At 39.8% G+C, this 15,555-nt stretch overlaps 1 protein-coding gene across 4 annotated transcripts; it reads right to left on the bottom strand.

Annotated features, from left to right (window-relative positions):
* Positions 1-41: 41 nt before the first annotated feature.
* On the bottom strand, positions 42-14,957 carry eif4h (eukaryotic translation initiation factor 4h). Of its 4 annotated transcripts, XR_010914695.1 has the most exons (9): positions 14,825-14,957; positions 9,253-9,440; positions 7,570-7,634; positions 5,423-5,522; positions 4,245-4,352; positions 3,253-3,399; positions 2,695-2,810; positions 468-557; positions 42-280 (listed from the first exon to the last, which is right to left on the bottom strand). XR_010914695.1 is itself a non-coding variant. In XM_067508245.1 (8 exons), the coding sequence occupies exons 1-8, from the start codon at positions 14,887-14,889 to the stop codon at positions 552-554; spliced, it is 795 nt and encodes a 264-aa protein (XP_067364346.1). In that variant the 5' UTR covers positions 14,890-14,957; the 3' UTR covers positions 42-551. The 4 variants fall into 4 exon arrangements, 3 of the variants coding, with proteins under 3 accessions (XP_067364346.1, XP_067364348.1, XP_067364347.1); XM_067508245.1 differs by having other exon boundaries at positions 42-557; XM_067508247.1 differs by lacking the exon at positions 4,245-4,352 and having other exon boundaries at positions 42-557.
* Positions 14,958-15,555: the final 598 nt, after the last annotated feature.

Here is a 15,555-nt window from a genome sequence, read left to right as displayed (position 1 = left end):
ACCCCCACCCCCCCCACCCCCTCAAAGTAAACACATGGTGGTTGATGTATGATGATAGTTTTATTGCCAGAAACAGTGAAGGGAAAAAAAGTTAAAACAGCTGTTCTCATCCTATAGTACAGTAAGAAAAAAGCTCCTCCATCAAAGGAAAAAACAGATTGAAAACATCCACTGAAGGTTTAAATCCTGTTCTCCTGATCCACTACAGACCCAGAAGTGATCCTGATCCACACAAGACCTGAAACCAGGTTTACTGACCACCTTCAGTTCTGAGTTTTTCCTAGAGATTAGACGAAAATGAAGAAAATGGACTAATTACAGCTATTACTATAAACCAAACTTCATTCAAATAATGAAACATTTTGGCTTTCGCAGGTTTTTCAAAACTACTCATCAGTTTTACAACATTTTCCCGGCGAGTCTGCGTCCACATGATCCACACTGAAATAACAAAAGGGCACAAAAACCTCTAAAGGTCTTCTTTTCTGTGGGTGACGTGCTGTGTTAGAACCACCGTCTGGTCGGAGTCTGTGGCTGCAGGTTTAAGTGAATCAGTGCTGTAATCAAGGACAGATGGAAAGAGGGGGACAAACAAAAAGTGGAAGAAAATGGGAGCAAAAAAAACAAAGGGAAAAATAAAATTAGGGACGAAATACATTATTGGTTCTTTTTGTCTGTTTAAAATATTTCCTCTTTCCCTTCACTCGACTCTTTTTCTGTGATTTCCTATTAATCTCTGCTTAAGTCACGTCTGTGCCACCTCTGCATAAAACTGATTCAGTCATCTGAGGAGAAAATTTGAAGAAGTGGTGATGGAGTTAGAGCACTTGAGAAAGATGCGAACAAAGAGTAGAAATTAAAAACTTTCATTTCACTCATCCTTACTTCTGCAGAATTTCCTTTCCCTGTACAAATTCAGCACATTTCTTTAATCTTACCCTTTTCTGTTCATAAAGCAATGAGGAAAAAAAAAAATCAAGCATAAAAAGGAAAAAAGAATTCTCCTTTCCTCAGAATGAGGCGAGAACATACAAACAGGTTATGAATTACCTTAATTTTCCCACAATTCAGTGTGGGAACATAGTTACACCAGTGAGAATGGCAAAATGCAAAGACCCGCGTCCATCTCACACTACACGATGCTGAATTAAAACAAATATATACATTTTTACAATTTCACTGGTGTCAACATTGTTTTGTCTCGTCATGGAAAGATCCTGCGACAAAGTTCTTAAGCACCTGCCTTTAATTAAACTATATTGAAAGAAATACAAAACACTGTGGAGAAAAATTGGGACGCATTTGACTTTTTCTACAACCATGTTTTTTCTTTCAATTCTTCAGACATACGTGCTCACCTAAGACAGAAAAAAAGATTAAAAAGCGAGGAAAAACTATGAATTTGTTGTTTCCTCCCTGTTTTCAGTTGAACTCAGTTCAGGTGAGGTTTTCAGTGTCGTTCAACAAAACTACCTGCGTTTCCCAGTCGGACCGAAGAAGTAAAAAAAACACTCTTGACAAAACCTGTTAAAACGTTCATCATAATTTTTGGGTAAATATTTACAAATACTTTTTCATAATTAATTTAAGGTAGGTTTCTGTCTAGTTTTCCCTTTTTTCCCCTCACAGGACCTGAATGCAGCCAATATTGAAATAGCCAAATGAAGGAAAATCTAGCACAGTAAACACAGGACCTGCTTTCTCAGCTTCTCAGCTCTTCCATGTGATTGGTTGACTACACCTGAGCAGGCCGTCCTAGCAGCAGTGCATTATGGGAACAGAAAACAGACCATAATCACTTTAAAGCTTCAGTTGTCAGTGTTCTTTTTATTTTATGAAAGCGTTTCCATCAGGTGTTGTGGATAACTGGGAGTTCGTCCTGACGCATGTTAAACCCCACCCACCTGGGCTGAATAAAGAAACGCACGGAGAAATTTCAGGACAAAAATATGAAGATTAATTTGCTAAAAGCTGAAAAATGTGACTGCTGGGTCACCACGGCTACGAGTGACAAAGAGGAATAAAAAAAATTGCTTGGTTGTGACTCGACTAATCAGCGTGAGGAGGCGAGGCTGCAGGTGAACAACTACAAAATACAAAAAACAACTTTACAGGTATAACCTCTGGGATCGTTTCTGTTGGAAAACAAAAAGTAGGCGACGTTTGACCCAGAGGAGGGGGCGGCGGGGCAGGGTGAAGCAGGTACGACATCACAGTAAGCGCAGGTGGAAGATAGGGGGTGGGCAGAGAAATCCAAACTTTGGACATGCATTCACAAACTGCGCACTGTGTTTGTGTTTACAGGTTTATTACTCATCAGTGTCAGAGTGTGTTTCATCTTTATTCTGACTAAGAATAAATATTCCGCTCAAACTGAACTCAAACAGGAAGAAGAAGAAGAAGAAGAAGAAGAAGTAGTAGTAGTAGTAGTAGAAGAAGAAGAAGAAGAACAAGAAGAAGAAGAGGAGGGCGGCGTCCGCTCGCTCACTGTCTGGCAGGAAGGAATGCTAACTGTGCATCTCGGAGTTTCTTATTCGCTATTGTTTTCCCTAGATAAAGTTCTCTATTCGTTCACTTTCGTCACCCCCCTCCCTAACTCCCTCCCTCCCACACCCCCTCCCCCTCTCCCTCCCACACTCCCTCCCCCTGGCCCTCAGGGCCTTCAGTCTCTTATGGTTTTTCTCTGGAGATCACCTCCTCTCGCGGCTTGGCTCCGCCGAAGATGGCAGAGTTTGGGTTGGCGACCTGGTTGAGCGGCTCAGAGACGGTTCGAGGCTTCAGCTGCAGCCGAGGCCGCTGTGCACGCTCCTCTGGAAACAAAGACACACAAAAAGACAAGGATCACAAAATGTGATCACAAAATAATGTTTAAATTAGATGGTTAGTTCAGTAATAAAAGAATCAGGCAGCAAGATAATTTATGAATTACCTGACTAAATTAAAGACTTAGTTAAGTAACTCAGTTGCTGAGAAATGACACAGCAGAGTAATGTAGACATTACATGACTAAATAAAGAAATAGACCACCAAGTATTTTACAAACTACATCACTTAATCTCTAACTTACAAATTAGAAATAAACTTACGAACTAGACAACTCAGTTAAAAATAAACAAAAAAAAAGAAAACGCTACAAATTCTAAAAAGTTAAGAATTAAAACTAGAGTAAAACATTTTCAAGTAAAAAACATGACTGAATCCCTTTTTAAACAAATAAACAAACAACAGGTGAAAAGTCTAAAGTTGTGTCACCTTCAGATGGTTCCCTGAAGTCTGTCGTTCCCCCGCGAGGGGGTCCATCTCTGAACCGACCCATTCCTCCACCTCCTCCCCTTCTATCGCCGGGGCGACTGCCACCACCTCGACTCCGACCCGCCATGTAGTCATCATCTCTGAAACCTACAAGGACAGACAGACAGACAGACAGGCAGACAGATCGGTAAGTCAGCAAATAGAAAGTTTTAGGTGTCCGGCAGCATCTGGAACCTGTTGGGCAAACAGTGAGCATGAGATGGTTGAGGTGAAAGGCATGATGGGGACTTAAAAAAATAAAATAAAAATAAAGTAAAAACTAAATGTGGTCCAACAGCTTCAGGAGGTGGAGCCAGAGTTTGGGGGTCAAAGGTTAATAGTATATTTCCTGTGTCATTTCATTTTAAAACAGACAAAGTTTGTTGTTCATTTCTGTTTGGTCTAAAATTTTAGCAGACAGAAATTAATTTAGTTCTCTGCTTTAGCATAGTAGGGGCCTGGTGGCTCAGTAGTAGAGCATTGGGTTGGGATGCAGAAGGCAAATTCCACATTAACCCAGTAGCTGCTACTGAGGTTCGTGAAGAACTCTCCTACCAACTGAGCTAAAGCCACCACAAGTAGAAAACTCACCAAGAGCACCAATATGTGATCAAGTATAAAACTATTTAGTCTCTACCGAATAAATATAATTGCATTATAGATAAAAGCCTTACATTAATATCACATTATTCGTCTAGGCCTCTACAGACATTGAGGTACCTCTGCAATGGTGAGATTTGGAAACTAAATTTTGGCATTTCTCCACAGGGGGTCAAAAAATTTAAAATATATTATTGTTACAATAATGTACTGAAGGCTGTTAGAGTGGATCATAATGATAAGTTCAGATTCTTTTAATTTAATTTTGTCGGTTTCAGGGATAATATTCTGCAATGTGATGGGCTAGAGCCCAGCAGTTCTGATTGGTTGGCTGGGATCTACTGCTGTCCAACCTGAGCTGCTGAGATCTCTGACCGCACCTCCTCCTGGTTGGTCGTAGAAGTCCTCACGCGAGTCACGGCCTCCTCCTGCTCTGGGAGCTCCTCGAGAACCTCCTCGTCCTGCAGAGGACAGGGGGGTGTTTAACACAGATGAGGACAGAGAAAAGGGAGGAGAGAAGAAAGACCAAGAGGAGGAGGAGACAAGGAGAGAAGAAGAGGAAAGGGAAAACAGTTGAGAAGAAAAAGAGTGGAGAGCAGAAGAGAAGGAAGAGAAATGAGACGAGGAAGAAGAAAAGTAGGGGGGAGAAGGAAAAGAAGATGGGGAAATGACAAGAGAATAAGAAGAAAAAGGAAAGAGGAGAAGTGGGGAAAAAAACAGGGAGAACCGTAAAAGAACATATGAGAAAAGAGTAAGAGCAGAGGGGGAAAATAGAGGAGGAAGCAAGAGAAAGTGAAGAAACAGGAGGAGTGGAAACAGTAGAAGAAGCAAAGGCAGAGCCAGCGGTGCCTTCTGGAAGGAGCTGGAAGGACAGCGTTGAAGACGTGGAGCTTGCTAGTTTTCAGTCAATCACGGAAGAGGTATTAGCGAGAGGAAGCATCAACGAAAGGAGGTGAATTGTTATAAAGTAGTTTTTAAAATCAGCATGAACACACGTCATCAGGTGACTTTGTTCTACCTGTTACCTGTCTGTGTGGACCAGTGAGAAGAGTGGAAAAGGAAGGGGAGGAGAGTGTGTGGCGGTGAGGATGGAAGCATGTAAAGATGAAGCATAAAAGATGAAGCGTCCTTCTCATCAGCCACATTTTCTGGTTGAGGTTTTGAAAGTGAGAAACATAACAAATTCTCTCAATCCAACCCAAATATTCTGTGGCACTGTGGGACTAAAAACACTGATCTGACTTTTCTAACTGTGGCCATATTGTCAGACATCAGATTTGATTTAAAAAAAGAAGAGAGATCTGGTTCTTCATGTTTCAGCTCATCAAATTCAGTTTCAAAACCTCCATGTACCTTTACACTTCAGATACAGCAGGTTAACATTTAGGTTTAGAGGAAAGACAACAGCAGAGAAGAACATTTAGAAGGAAAACAGAAGCTCAAATAAACTAAAACACCCAAATTCACATATAGCGGCAGACCACAAACCAGGTAAATAACCCACTTCCTGTCCATGTTTTTGTGTTCGTACCTCTGCCTTCGTCTTTCCTGAAGCCAAAGCCACCGCCACTGCCTCGCTCTTGCCTTCGTCCCTCTGCGATATCCACCCTCAGTGACCTGTCACCTAGCAACTGCAGGAGTCAGAAGCCACATCAGAGTTACAGACAGTGGATCCAGATGCTGCTGTTACTTTCCTGTTATTTACTGCTGCAACAAACAACTGTTGTAGAAGCCTCATGTGCCTCGCAAATTTGATTTCATTAAGTTAATAGATTGTATTTTGGTTTATCTTGCTTCCTGGTTTAATGCATTTCTTTGCCTTTTTTTCTAGTTAAACCCTCTTAATTATCTGCGTTTAAAATGTGCTCTATGGATAAAGCTGCCTTGTAGCCTCCACAAGACCTCCTCCAAGTCTTTACTCAACTCTGCCCAAACATTACGTATTTCCACTGCACTACTGCTACAGTAATATTGATCCATGATCTACTAAAAAAAAAAAAACGTATTGTCGTGCCACTGAAAGACAAAGGACTATGTTTCTCACAGTAACTGCTATGATTGTGGCAAACTGCTACAAAAATAAGTATTTCTGGAATTTGTAGGGTTGTGAGTAAAAGCTCAAGCAAGCTTCTCTTGGAGAATAATCATGGAAAATGAGAACCACATGAGCTTTCCCTTTGTGTCAAGCAGCAAAAACATCACGCTTCCTGCAATGTGACTTATACACATGCACACAATGCGAGTATGATGTTGAAACAAAGGGCCAACAACACTTGTGTCATTTGTTTCTTCCTACCAATTGTTTAGAAGTAGTTCCAAGCTCTAAAGGCAGAATTATGCTTCTCTGTCGATACACGTGAACGTTGACCCAGATCTACGGTTGAAGACGTTCGCACATTTGTTTTTATACTTTTTTAGTAGCCAAACTAGGCAGTGTCACATTTAAAAAACCTCAATTTGCTCAAAATGAAAAAAAAAACAACCCGGGATAAAAATTAAATGTGTGGGTTTTACAATTCACAGCACTAAGCATTTGTAAAAGTAAACATGGATTTCAATGATACCTTATAAACTTTTTACAGACCCCTGCGGTAACAGTTCTTTGGCAGTATGCTCTGCTGTGGTGTGGGCAACAAAACTGACTTTCACGGCAACATAGAGCACAAAATTACAACGACATATGTGAACCCTATGGTGTTTCCCAACTTTGTCGGTACCACACAATTTGTTTCTTTAACTTTTCCGTTCTTCTTTCTGGTTCTTTACCAGTTTTGATTCTGACTCCCAAAATTATTCAGTCAGCTTAGTTGATGCACATGTGGTGTGAAAATGGTAACATGTTTCTTTTACAGTTTGTATGTCTACAGTTTCAGGTTTCACATCCCTGGGCTACTGCAGCCTTTCTGACTGGAGTTTGCATGTTTTCCCTGTGCTTGTGTGGGCTTCCTCCGGTGTTCCCCCACAGTCCAAAAACATGTATTTTAGAATGCATGTTTTAAATTGCCTGTAGGTGTGAAATGTGTGTGTGAATGGCTGTCTGTCTATCAGACTGGAGACCTGTCCCAGGTGAAGGCCACCTCTCGCCCTATGACAGCTGGGATATTCTCCCCCACATTTATTGATGGATGGGTGTATGGATAAATTCACTAGGTTTGACTTTTCTTTTGTTAATTTTAATTATCAAGTTTAAGTTTGCTGACATTGGTATCAGCACCTAACCAAATACCAAACTAGGATTACATAACCACACCTCCATCACTCATGAAGGTATGTTACCACAGCAACCACATCAGTGAGTGGGACAACAACTAATACATTTGCGTATCAAACGGAAGAAAATGGGACAACCAAGTCTAAAACACAGTAATAATTAAAGTACCAAAATGTGTGACTATTGATCCAAGTCTGATTTAAACACTTAAAATGTCAGTAAATAGTGATAAATGGACATTTGCTGACTACACAGCAAATACATTCAGTATACAGTTATGTCAAGACAAAGAAAAGCATTAAATTCAGAAACTGGAGAATCAAATATTTGCTGTTTTTGCTTTCAACCTGACTGACTATTTAAATCAAACAATGAATTGCATACGTGTAAAAGATTTATGCTGATCCACATCCCCAGTAATTGTCTTTATAGGATTACAGAATGAAAACACTGATTCAGACACTCACAGCACCGTCGTATGTCAATGCTTCTTTTAAAGATTCCAAATCTTCAAACTCAACATAACAAAAACCTGAAAAAGAAGGAAAAAGCATTGTTTTAGCATTATTTTATTTACCACAAGATTCCAGGAGAAAAATTCATATTATCAGACAAAAATCACCCTGGTAACATTCACACTGCAGCCTGCAAGCGCCTGAAAAAGTCACTGTACCTGCAAATAACTCCCGATCTCATCACGTTTTGGCCTACAGAGATCACTCAGCCTAGAAACTATTCCTTTCCTATTGTCCTTTTTTTGTTGCTTCTTGTAACAATTCTCACTGCCAGTGTTAGTCTCAAGTTGACTTAGCGTTAGTAGCTGCTTCCACAGCCCATTAACTAATAATACCTCAGTGTCAAAGGCAACAACTGTTCCATTTTTTATTTTTTTTTATTTCATTTGCCAAATCATGTGCCTGTATAGTGCTACTGAAATTGAATGGTGACAGGCTGACACAGTCAAGTTTAGCATAATTCACGTTCTGTTCATGTTCCTTGAAATACAAAAGCGAATCTTTAATTGTCAAAACATTCTAATAGCTGTTCCATCTATTATTATAATTCAACATTTAGTTCATTAGATTTCATTTTAACTATCTGCAAATTTAATAAAGCTGTCAGCTACATGGAGTCAAAGAAAGTGTTTTGATTTGAAGTTTGGTGAAGTTTCAAGTGATGTAAAAAGGAAATCCTTCTTGCAGTGTTTAAGTAACATCGCAGCTCTGTGTCTTAATGCAAGTGGCTGAAAAAGTGTGTTTATATGCGTTTCAACTTTGTGTGTGAATGAATTAAAATAAGTGTATCTTTATTAAATGCATCCATGAATAAATGTACTTACACTTCACTGATTCTTTAGACATTAGTAAGAGATCAGATTTAACAGCTCTGTGACACTATCTGCAGGTTGGTCCAAACTAAGCCTGCAGGAAAATCGATCATCTACAAATATAATTGTTAAACATTGCAATGACAATACGACTTGCCAGAAATAATATTGAAGAGTGAATATAGCTCAACAGTCTTTTTACCTTTTACCTAACAGAAATCCCTAATAAGTCCAAATAGTATTTAAATCAATATTGCAGATCAGTCACTATCACTCACTGATCCTTTATTGTCTCTACTGATGTGATTCACTGCTGGACAGCTACAGCTGGTAGATGGAGGGGGCTAGAGTGTTGGAGCCACTGACAGAGTCCCCCAGAACTTGCTCAGTTTTAAGATACTATGCTGCAAATTAGACTAAATGGTTAGACCTACAGTCACCTTTTGTTTAGTATCTTCATAACCGTTATCAATTAGCAAACAAACTAACATATGCAATCCGTGGATGGGAGAGCATAGGGAAAACTGAAATTAGCATTTTTCTACAAAATTATGTATGTTTACCATGTGTTCTAATAAACTACTTGTATAGCAGTTTTACTTGCCGATCTTTTATTGCGTGTATAATTGAGTATGGATGTTGTTATTTCCAGTACAGTCTCACCACAGCTGGGCTGCATCTCTGCTTACTGTCTGGAGTAGTTGTGCTGCATCTAACCCCCCCAACACAAAGAGGAGAAAAAGACTGCATTGCCGGAACCACAGCAATACTTTCAGATTCCCTCTCTGTCTTTATGTAAAACAGAAAAATCATCTGCTCTGACCTTTGAACTTGTCTGTCTCTTTGTCTCTGACCAATCGGACGCTGCGGATGTTAAGCTCTTTGAAGATGATGTCGATGTCTCCTTGCACCGTGTTGAATGGCAGGTTTCCCACATACGCTGTGAATGGAGGCTCTGACGGCAGCTCCTTTTGCTTCCTGGGGCCTCCGGGGCCGCTGCTGCCACGGGGCCTGACATCAGGAAGTAACAGAGAGCATCAGTGTCACGTTGGTCAGAATAAATGTCCATAAGCCATGAGTTGGGCTCATTTAGTCATCAATTCCCCATGGAGCATGAAGACTTCTGCATATTGGTCTGATGAACGTCTCAGCTACAGTTTAATTTAAATAACAGACTCCTGCTCTGTCAGCACATATCTCAAAATTAGAATGTTATAAAGCTGTAAAAGGCTGGTTTCTTTCTTCATTTGCTTTGTACCCACATGAATACTTACCATTATTCTCAAGCGTCTTTATACCATTGATATACTAAAAACTGTATACATGGTCTTTTTTCTCTCAAACCCTGAGATTTTTCCTCCTCTACATTTTGTTTGGATGTACATTAATATTCCTTTTTGCTTGTGTTAATAAGTAAAACATTTAAACAGTGTAGAAATACGAGAAATAATAGACAACACAACCTGCCTAACAATCTTTACTTCACATTAATCCAGTGGTAGTTCTCTGAACATCCATGTCTATACTATAAACAGGAGATGATCACAAAGAATTCAGCTGACTTTCAGGGGAACAAAGAAACTGAGCATAGGTTGCATCTGACTCCTCGAGAAAAGATGTGCCTTTAGATATCTTTTAGTACAGATGGTATTTAAAGACACTGATGGTTTGTTTATTTACGTCCCTATTCTTCTGCACTCATTCATTTTTACCAACATGATTTCATTTGTTTACGCTAATGATTCTGCTTTAGCACATAAGCCGGTTTCAGACATGAACTCTTGAAATGTACAGGAGGATCAGGTCCTGCCATTGTCTGGAGTTTCTCTTGCAGACATGTAGCCAATAACAGGAGATAGTCACCATTCTCACTTGCGTATTTGGGCAGGAGCAAGGAGCAGAACATGATGCAAAACAAAGCTGCATATATGACAGTGTTTTGCTTGGTAATCTGGTCCTATAACACAGAATCTTGTGCTGTTCCTTGTATTTCTTTCCAGGTCTGCCCTTACCGACAGAAGCTCACAAATTTCGTTGTCCTTCCACTTTCAACTATGTTGTTGCATTCGCATGAATGATTGAAAGAGTTCAACTTCTGCTGTGTTTTTTTACCCGCAGTCACAGGAAATGGACGTCATCAACACACCCACTTACTCATGGTGAATTCTCTAGAGCATCACCTCCTCTATTCACAAATGAGCTCAGTTGAAGATAATCCGGACTTTGCACTAGAGAGCTGGCTGGGTAAAATCTGAGTAATGTCAAGGCCGACAGACTTGGGCGTTTGAGTTAAAACGTTCAAGCACCCCAGTTAAAGTCTGGAAAATGTCTGAATTCCAGTTCATGACTGAAAGGGGCTTAAGTTAGGGATTATGACAGAAATCCACCAGTTAGTAATTAAACCAAGAAGTTAAATTATTGGTTTAACAGTTACAAGAGAAAACTGACTATTAGTCAGTTTGTTCTTTTCTGCTGTTCATATGTAAATCATGTTGTCAATTTTAAAATTCTGCAGTATAACGCTTTTCTACCTATTGGATCTCAAAGCACTTTACACGGCTCCTCATTCACACACACGATCACCGGGAGCAACTAGGTTTGGGTTCAGTGTCTTGCTCAAGGACAATTTGACACGTGACCAAAGGAGACGGGGATAAAACCAACAGCCGGATTGGTGGACGACCGCTCTACCTTTCTGCGCCACAGCCGCCCCAAAGTTAGTCTTTTGTGACTAACTAGTCTTTTGTGTTTGTGTTTAGACTTTATTGTGAACCCACTCATTTCTGTTTCTTTGAATAAAAAGAATGGACATGGACAGAGTTTGATTTAAAAACACATGTAATAAATTGGGGAATTTAGACAGAGGGAATTTGGAGTCGATAACACTGATCAGATATTTCCTGATTTATTTCCTGTGTTTTGCCTCCTTTATTTTCTACTGTACTGGAAACAAAACACTTCCTTTAAGGTCAGAAACTCTGTTTTGTGTTTGCAGACTGGAGCCTCTCAGCAAATCCCCAGGTAACGCACTAATACATGTTTAAAGCTCTGCAGGTGCAGAACATCACAGGACCAAGTGCAAACAGAAGAAACTTTGAATAAAACACTTCTGAATTGGAAAGAAACTGTCCTCTTAGAGTATATCTGCCATAACACTGTGTTACCTCTAACAGATGAAGCTCCTAAATATAAGCAAATATCATGGTGTTTTCTTAAGCTGCAGACAGTTGAGCTTGGTCTTCCACCATGTTTGTACCCTTGTGTAAAATGTCCAGAATAACAGCCTGTATGCAAACACACGGTTATGTAGCTACCTATTCAATATTACAGCATAACTAATTTTTGACAATATACAATTTTCAGAACAATATGGCACAGCCCTGTGTCCTTGGATGAGCTGTAACATTACTTTGTTTGTTATGAAGCTTCACCACCTCCTACTCCTGCCACAGTCAGTGAATTGACTTAAGTGATGTTCAGTCTCACTGTATTACTGGTGTTCAGTAATCCACTCCTGGTATTCCAGTAAACCTTCTGTCAAGGTGATGCTATAGCTTGTTCTTAGTGTTAGCACATTTAGCCTTGATCTGCTTTGTTGGTTTCCAAACTGCAAACTCAGCTCCTCTCTTGGGCACAAGTTCTTCTGGTGCATCTCTGCTTTCACATGGTCACATTAGTTTTCTGTTTTTTAATTTACTGTAGCAACAGGAGAGGCAGCCTTACTCATGTCCAGTGCTCCAACATTTATCCACTCCAGAGGTCGTGGTATGACAAAACACTGAACATTTTTTAAATTCCACGTTCCACAATTGAAGTAGCTCCACAGAAAACTTGAGATGATAACCAATAAATTCCACAGAACACAGTTTTGTGTACTTCCACAGCTACACACTCAACTTTGCACTACTACTTGTTACTCTCCCCTCCGTTAGCCCTAAAAACTGCCCACAAACAAAACATCATTTGTCCAACAACTGGCTAGGCAAATTTCATAGGTAAACACTTCAAAGGCAGTTATATGATGTCATCAAGGACATCAATTGGGACACATACATACACTAACCTTTTAGGACACAGTGACTAAAGAACAAACTAAAGCAAAACACAGAGAAACCACAGTTGCTCATACAGGAAACATTTACTGTTAGACTATTGCGCATAGCTAACTCATCAGAGGTAACCTAGGTCCAAAATTATGACTTGATAAGTCATACATAGACAAAGTGATGAAGATTACAGACATTGAGAAATAGTATGAAAAACTGTCTTTCGCTAACGTTTCAGAAAAACAAATCTCTACAACTAATTGCTGATTTCTGTTCTGTAAATTAATAATCAACTATCCAACTATAATTTAGGTCTAATTTTGTAGTTTAAATCATTAAAGACCGACACTGCCACCTGCTGTGAGAGATGTCAACACAGTGAGAACAAGATTTTGTGCATCACATGCCCCTGGTTTACTAAGATAAGGAACATACTTATTTTTGAAGAAAGAAAATAAAAAGATTATCAGGATGAACCTGAAATGTGCTAATTAAAATTTGCACTTTAAAAGGTGAGAGAAACCACATATGATTTAGTTTTATGCTTGCAGATTGTACTTTTTGATAAAACAAATCAACAACTTTTGGTCTATCAAGTGTTTCACAATTTTCTGGTCACTCAAACAAGACTCAGCGGACCAAAACACCTAAGCCACCCATTTATGCACAAATGTATTAAAAGTTAATTATTTTATAGAGTTTCAAATTAGTCACAATAACTTTTCCTCTTTTTGTTATTTTCCCATCAAAAGGGAAATGCAAAGAGGGAATTTTACACTAAAGACTGAAACACGGAAAGTTATCAATTGGATTTAATAAACTCATATTGGTTTTGTTCCTCATTTCCAGAGCCATGGAAATTCCTCTCTGAAAGGCCAGTGCGAAAAGGAAGAATGATTAAGAAAAGAAAAACATCAGTCGGTATTCATACAGACACCTGATTGTTGTGTTAATACAGACTTGGAAAACGTTTAAACCTGTCATCTAAGAAGGAATTGGTAGGTTCCTTGTACTTACTTGTGACCCTTAAAACAAAACTGTGTTTACATTTGTCACGTGTTCAATCCATTCCTTATTTTTAGACCAGTGATTATTAGACACACAAAAATATACATCATCTCAAATAGACAGATTTAAGAAGTTACCATGTTGAGCAGCAGAAATGAATTTACTATTTTTGGTTCAGACTTATACCCTGAATCTAGGACTAAAAAAAATGGAAAATCCTCCCAATGAGTTGAGAGTGTAAATACATAAGTTAGTTGTTGCCCTGTAGATCAGCTTAGTAGTGTCAGGTCTGTTAGCAGAAGGAAGGAAGAAACCAAACTGATCTTGAGCTTTTTGTTTAATCCAGCGCTGAAACGATTGATTCTGGAAAATATTTCCATCAAAAAGGTAGAATGTTGTGAATATCAAATCAAAACATCCTCCAATTTTCGTTTTTTTAAGGACTCATCACTAAACTGAATATTTTTTGTGTCGGACAGAAAGAACGACATATTACAAGAGGCCCCCTCAACTCTGAGACAACCTGTTTTCACTACTGAGAAATTTTCTCCATCAAACCTTTTTCTAGTAACTAACACAGATTAATTGATCATTTCACTTCAAGGTCTGTGCTTCAACTTCAGGACTTTAAACAAAACTATTATTAAAAAGAAACAAACTGCCTCTGTAAGGAGAAACAATCCAAAGTATTTCTGGTTTCTAACAAAGCTGCAGACGTCCTGGAAAAAATACAAATCTGGGTTTCTCTGTTTATCTATCAGACAGAAGCTGTTAAACATAAAATATCAGAGCAGAAAACAGTTACTAACTTGATCCTTACTACCCGAGTCTAACTCAATAACCGATAATTCTGATCGATAATCAACCTCATGTCTGGTTACTACGTGTATGAATCTGCAGCTGCAGACACATGATGCAGCCATGCGGGCAGCCTGCAGCTGCAGTTCCGCCACCACCTCCACCTTCAGCGGCCTCTTGTCCACCTCTCAACGGAACCGCTTCATTATTTAAAACACCGCAGCGACAACAGATATTTGCTCACCGAGCTCTGGGGCAATCCCCGCCACATGGGTCAGTTTTTTTTCACTGTCGGTACGCAGCTAGCCCCCTGCTAACAGATAGCCTGTTAGCTCCGGGACCGCGGTGTTTCCCAGCTATTCTAAAGGGCCACCCCTTACCCCTGCCCGGCCGGCATAGCAGGCGCAGAGCCGGACGACCCACGGGGCCTGGTCGCCCTGCACGGACTCCAAGTGAGCACGGCAGCTGTAAGCACTGCGACAGTCTGGCCGAGGTTTGTGTTTATGGTACACGGCGAAGTTACCGTGCGTAAGAGAAACCTACCCTCTGCCGCCACCAAAGCTGCCGTAGGCCCGGTCCCGCTCCTCGTAGCTGTCGAAGTCCGCCATTACTGCTGCTGTGTGTCGGAGGAGGAGGTCCTACACGTCACACACTGAGCGGGTTTAGCTGTCCGCACAGCGCCCGACCGGGAAAACCGACACTCAGCCTAAAAAACTATTTTTATTGGTTCACCTGCAGAGCTTTACCAGGATACATCTACTGAAATACTATACTCAAGTACATTCAGTAATTTGTACTTGGATATATTGTCTTACATTACGCCCCAAATATTGTACCTTGCACTCTACAATTTTTTTCTGACAGCTTAACTCACTTTGCAGATGAATATTCTCAGTACACAATATTATAAAATAACACTGAAGATTTAGGGTTATAGAGAATATGAAGATATGCCAACTGGTGGGCAACCAGGTCTCCTTTTGTGAGGTTTTTTTTGAGCCTGTTACATTGATTACAATGCATTACCTGCATACCTTTTATTTGGCTAAAAGGTTGTTTAAATCCTACAGTTTTTATAGAGATGGGGCAAAGGTAATACAGCACACCTTTACTGTGGTTTTTCAAAATCATGATAGAAAGTGGAAACAGTCTCCAATTCACCAAAAGAAAGACAGGGAGTCCTCACAACCCTACTAAAACAAAATTTAAACACCTCACATGAAGTACACCTCATATTCTCTACTATAAAAGATTAACCATCCGTAACTACACAA

This window comes from Channa argus, chromosome 6, assembly GCF_033026475.1.
Source record: "Channa argus isolate prfri chromosome 6, Channa argus male v1.0, whole genome shotgun sequence".
Classification (NCBI taxonomy): domain Eukaryota; kingdom Metazoa; phylum Chordata; class Actinopteri; order Anabantiformes; family Channidae; genus Channa; species Channa argus.
This window is presented reverse-complemented; position numbering and strand designations above follow the sequence as displayed.

Excerpts from the sequence above, each read along its gene's own strand:
- eif4h (XM_067508245.1), bottom strand. The coding sequence starts at position 14,889 with ATGGCGGACTTCGACAGCTACGAGGAGCGGGACCGGGCCTACGGCAGC. Across the intron at positions 9,441-14,824 it reads AGCTTTGGTGGCGGCAGAGG|GCCCCGTGGCAGCAGCGGCC; the intron begins GTAGGTTTCTCT and ends TCCTGATGTCAG. Across the intron at positions 3,400-4,244 it reads CAGAGATCTCAGCAGCTCAG|GTTTCAGAGATGATGACTAC; the intron begins GTTGGACAGCAG and ends CTGTCCTTGTAG.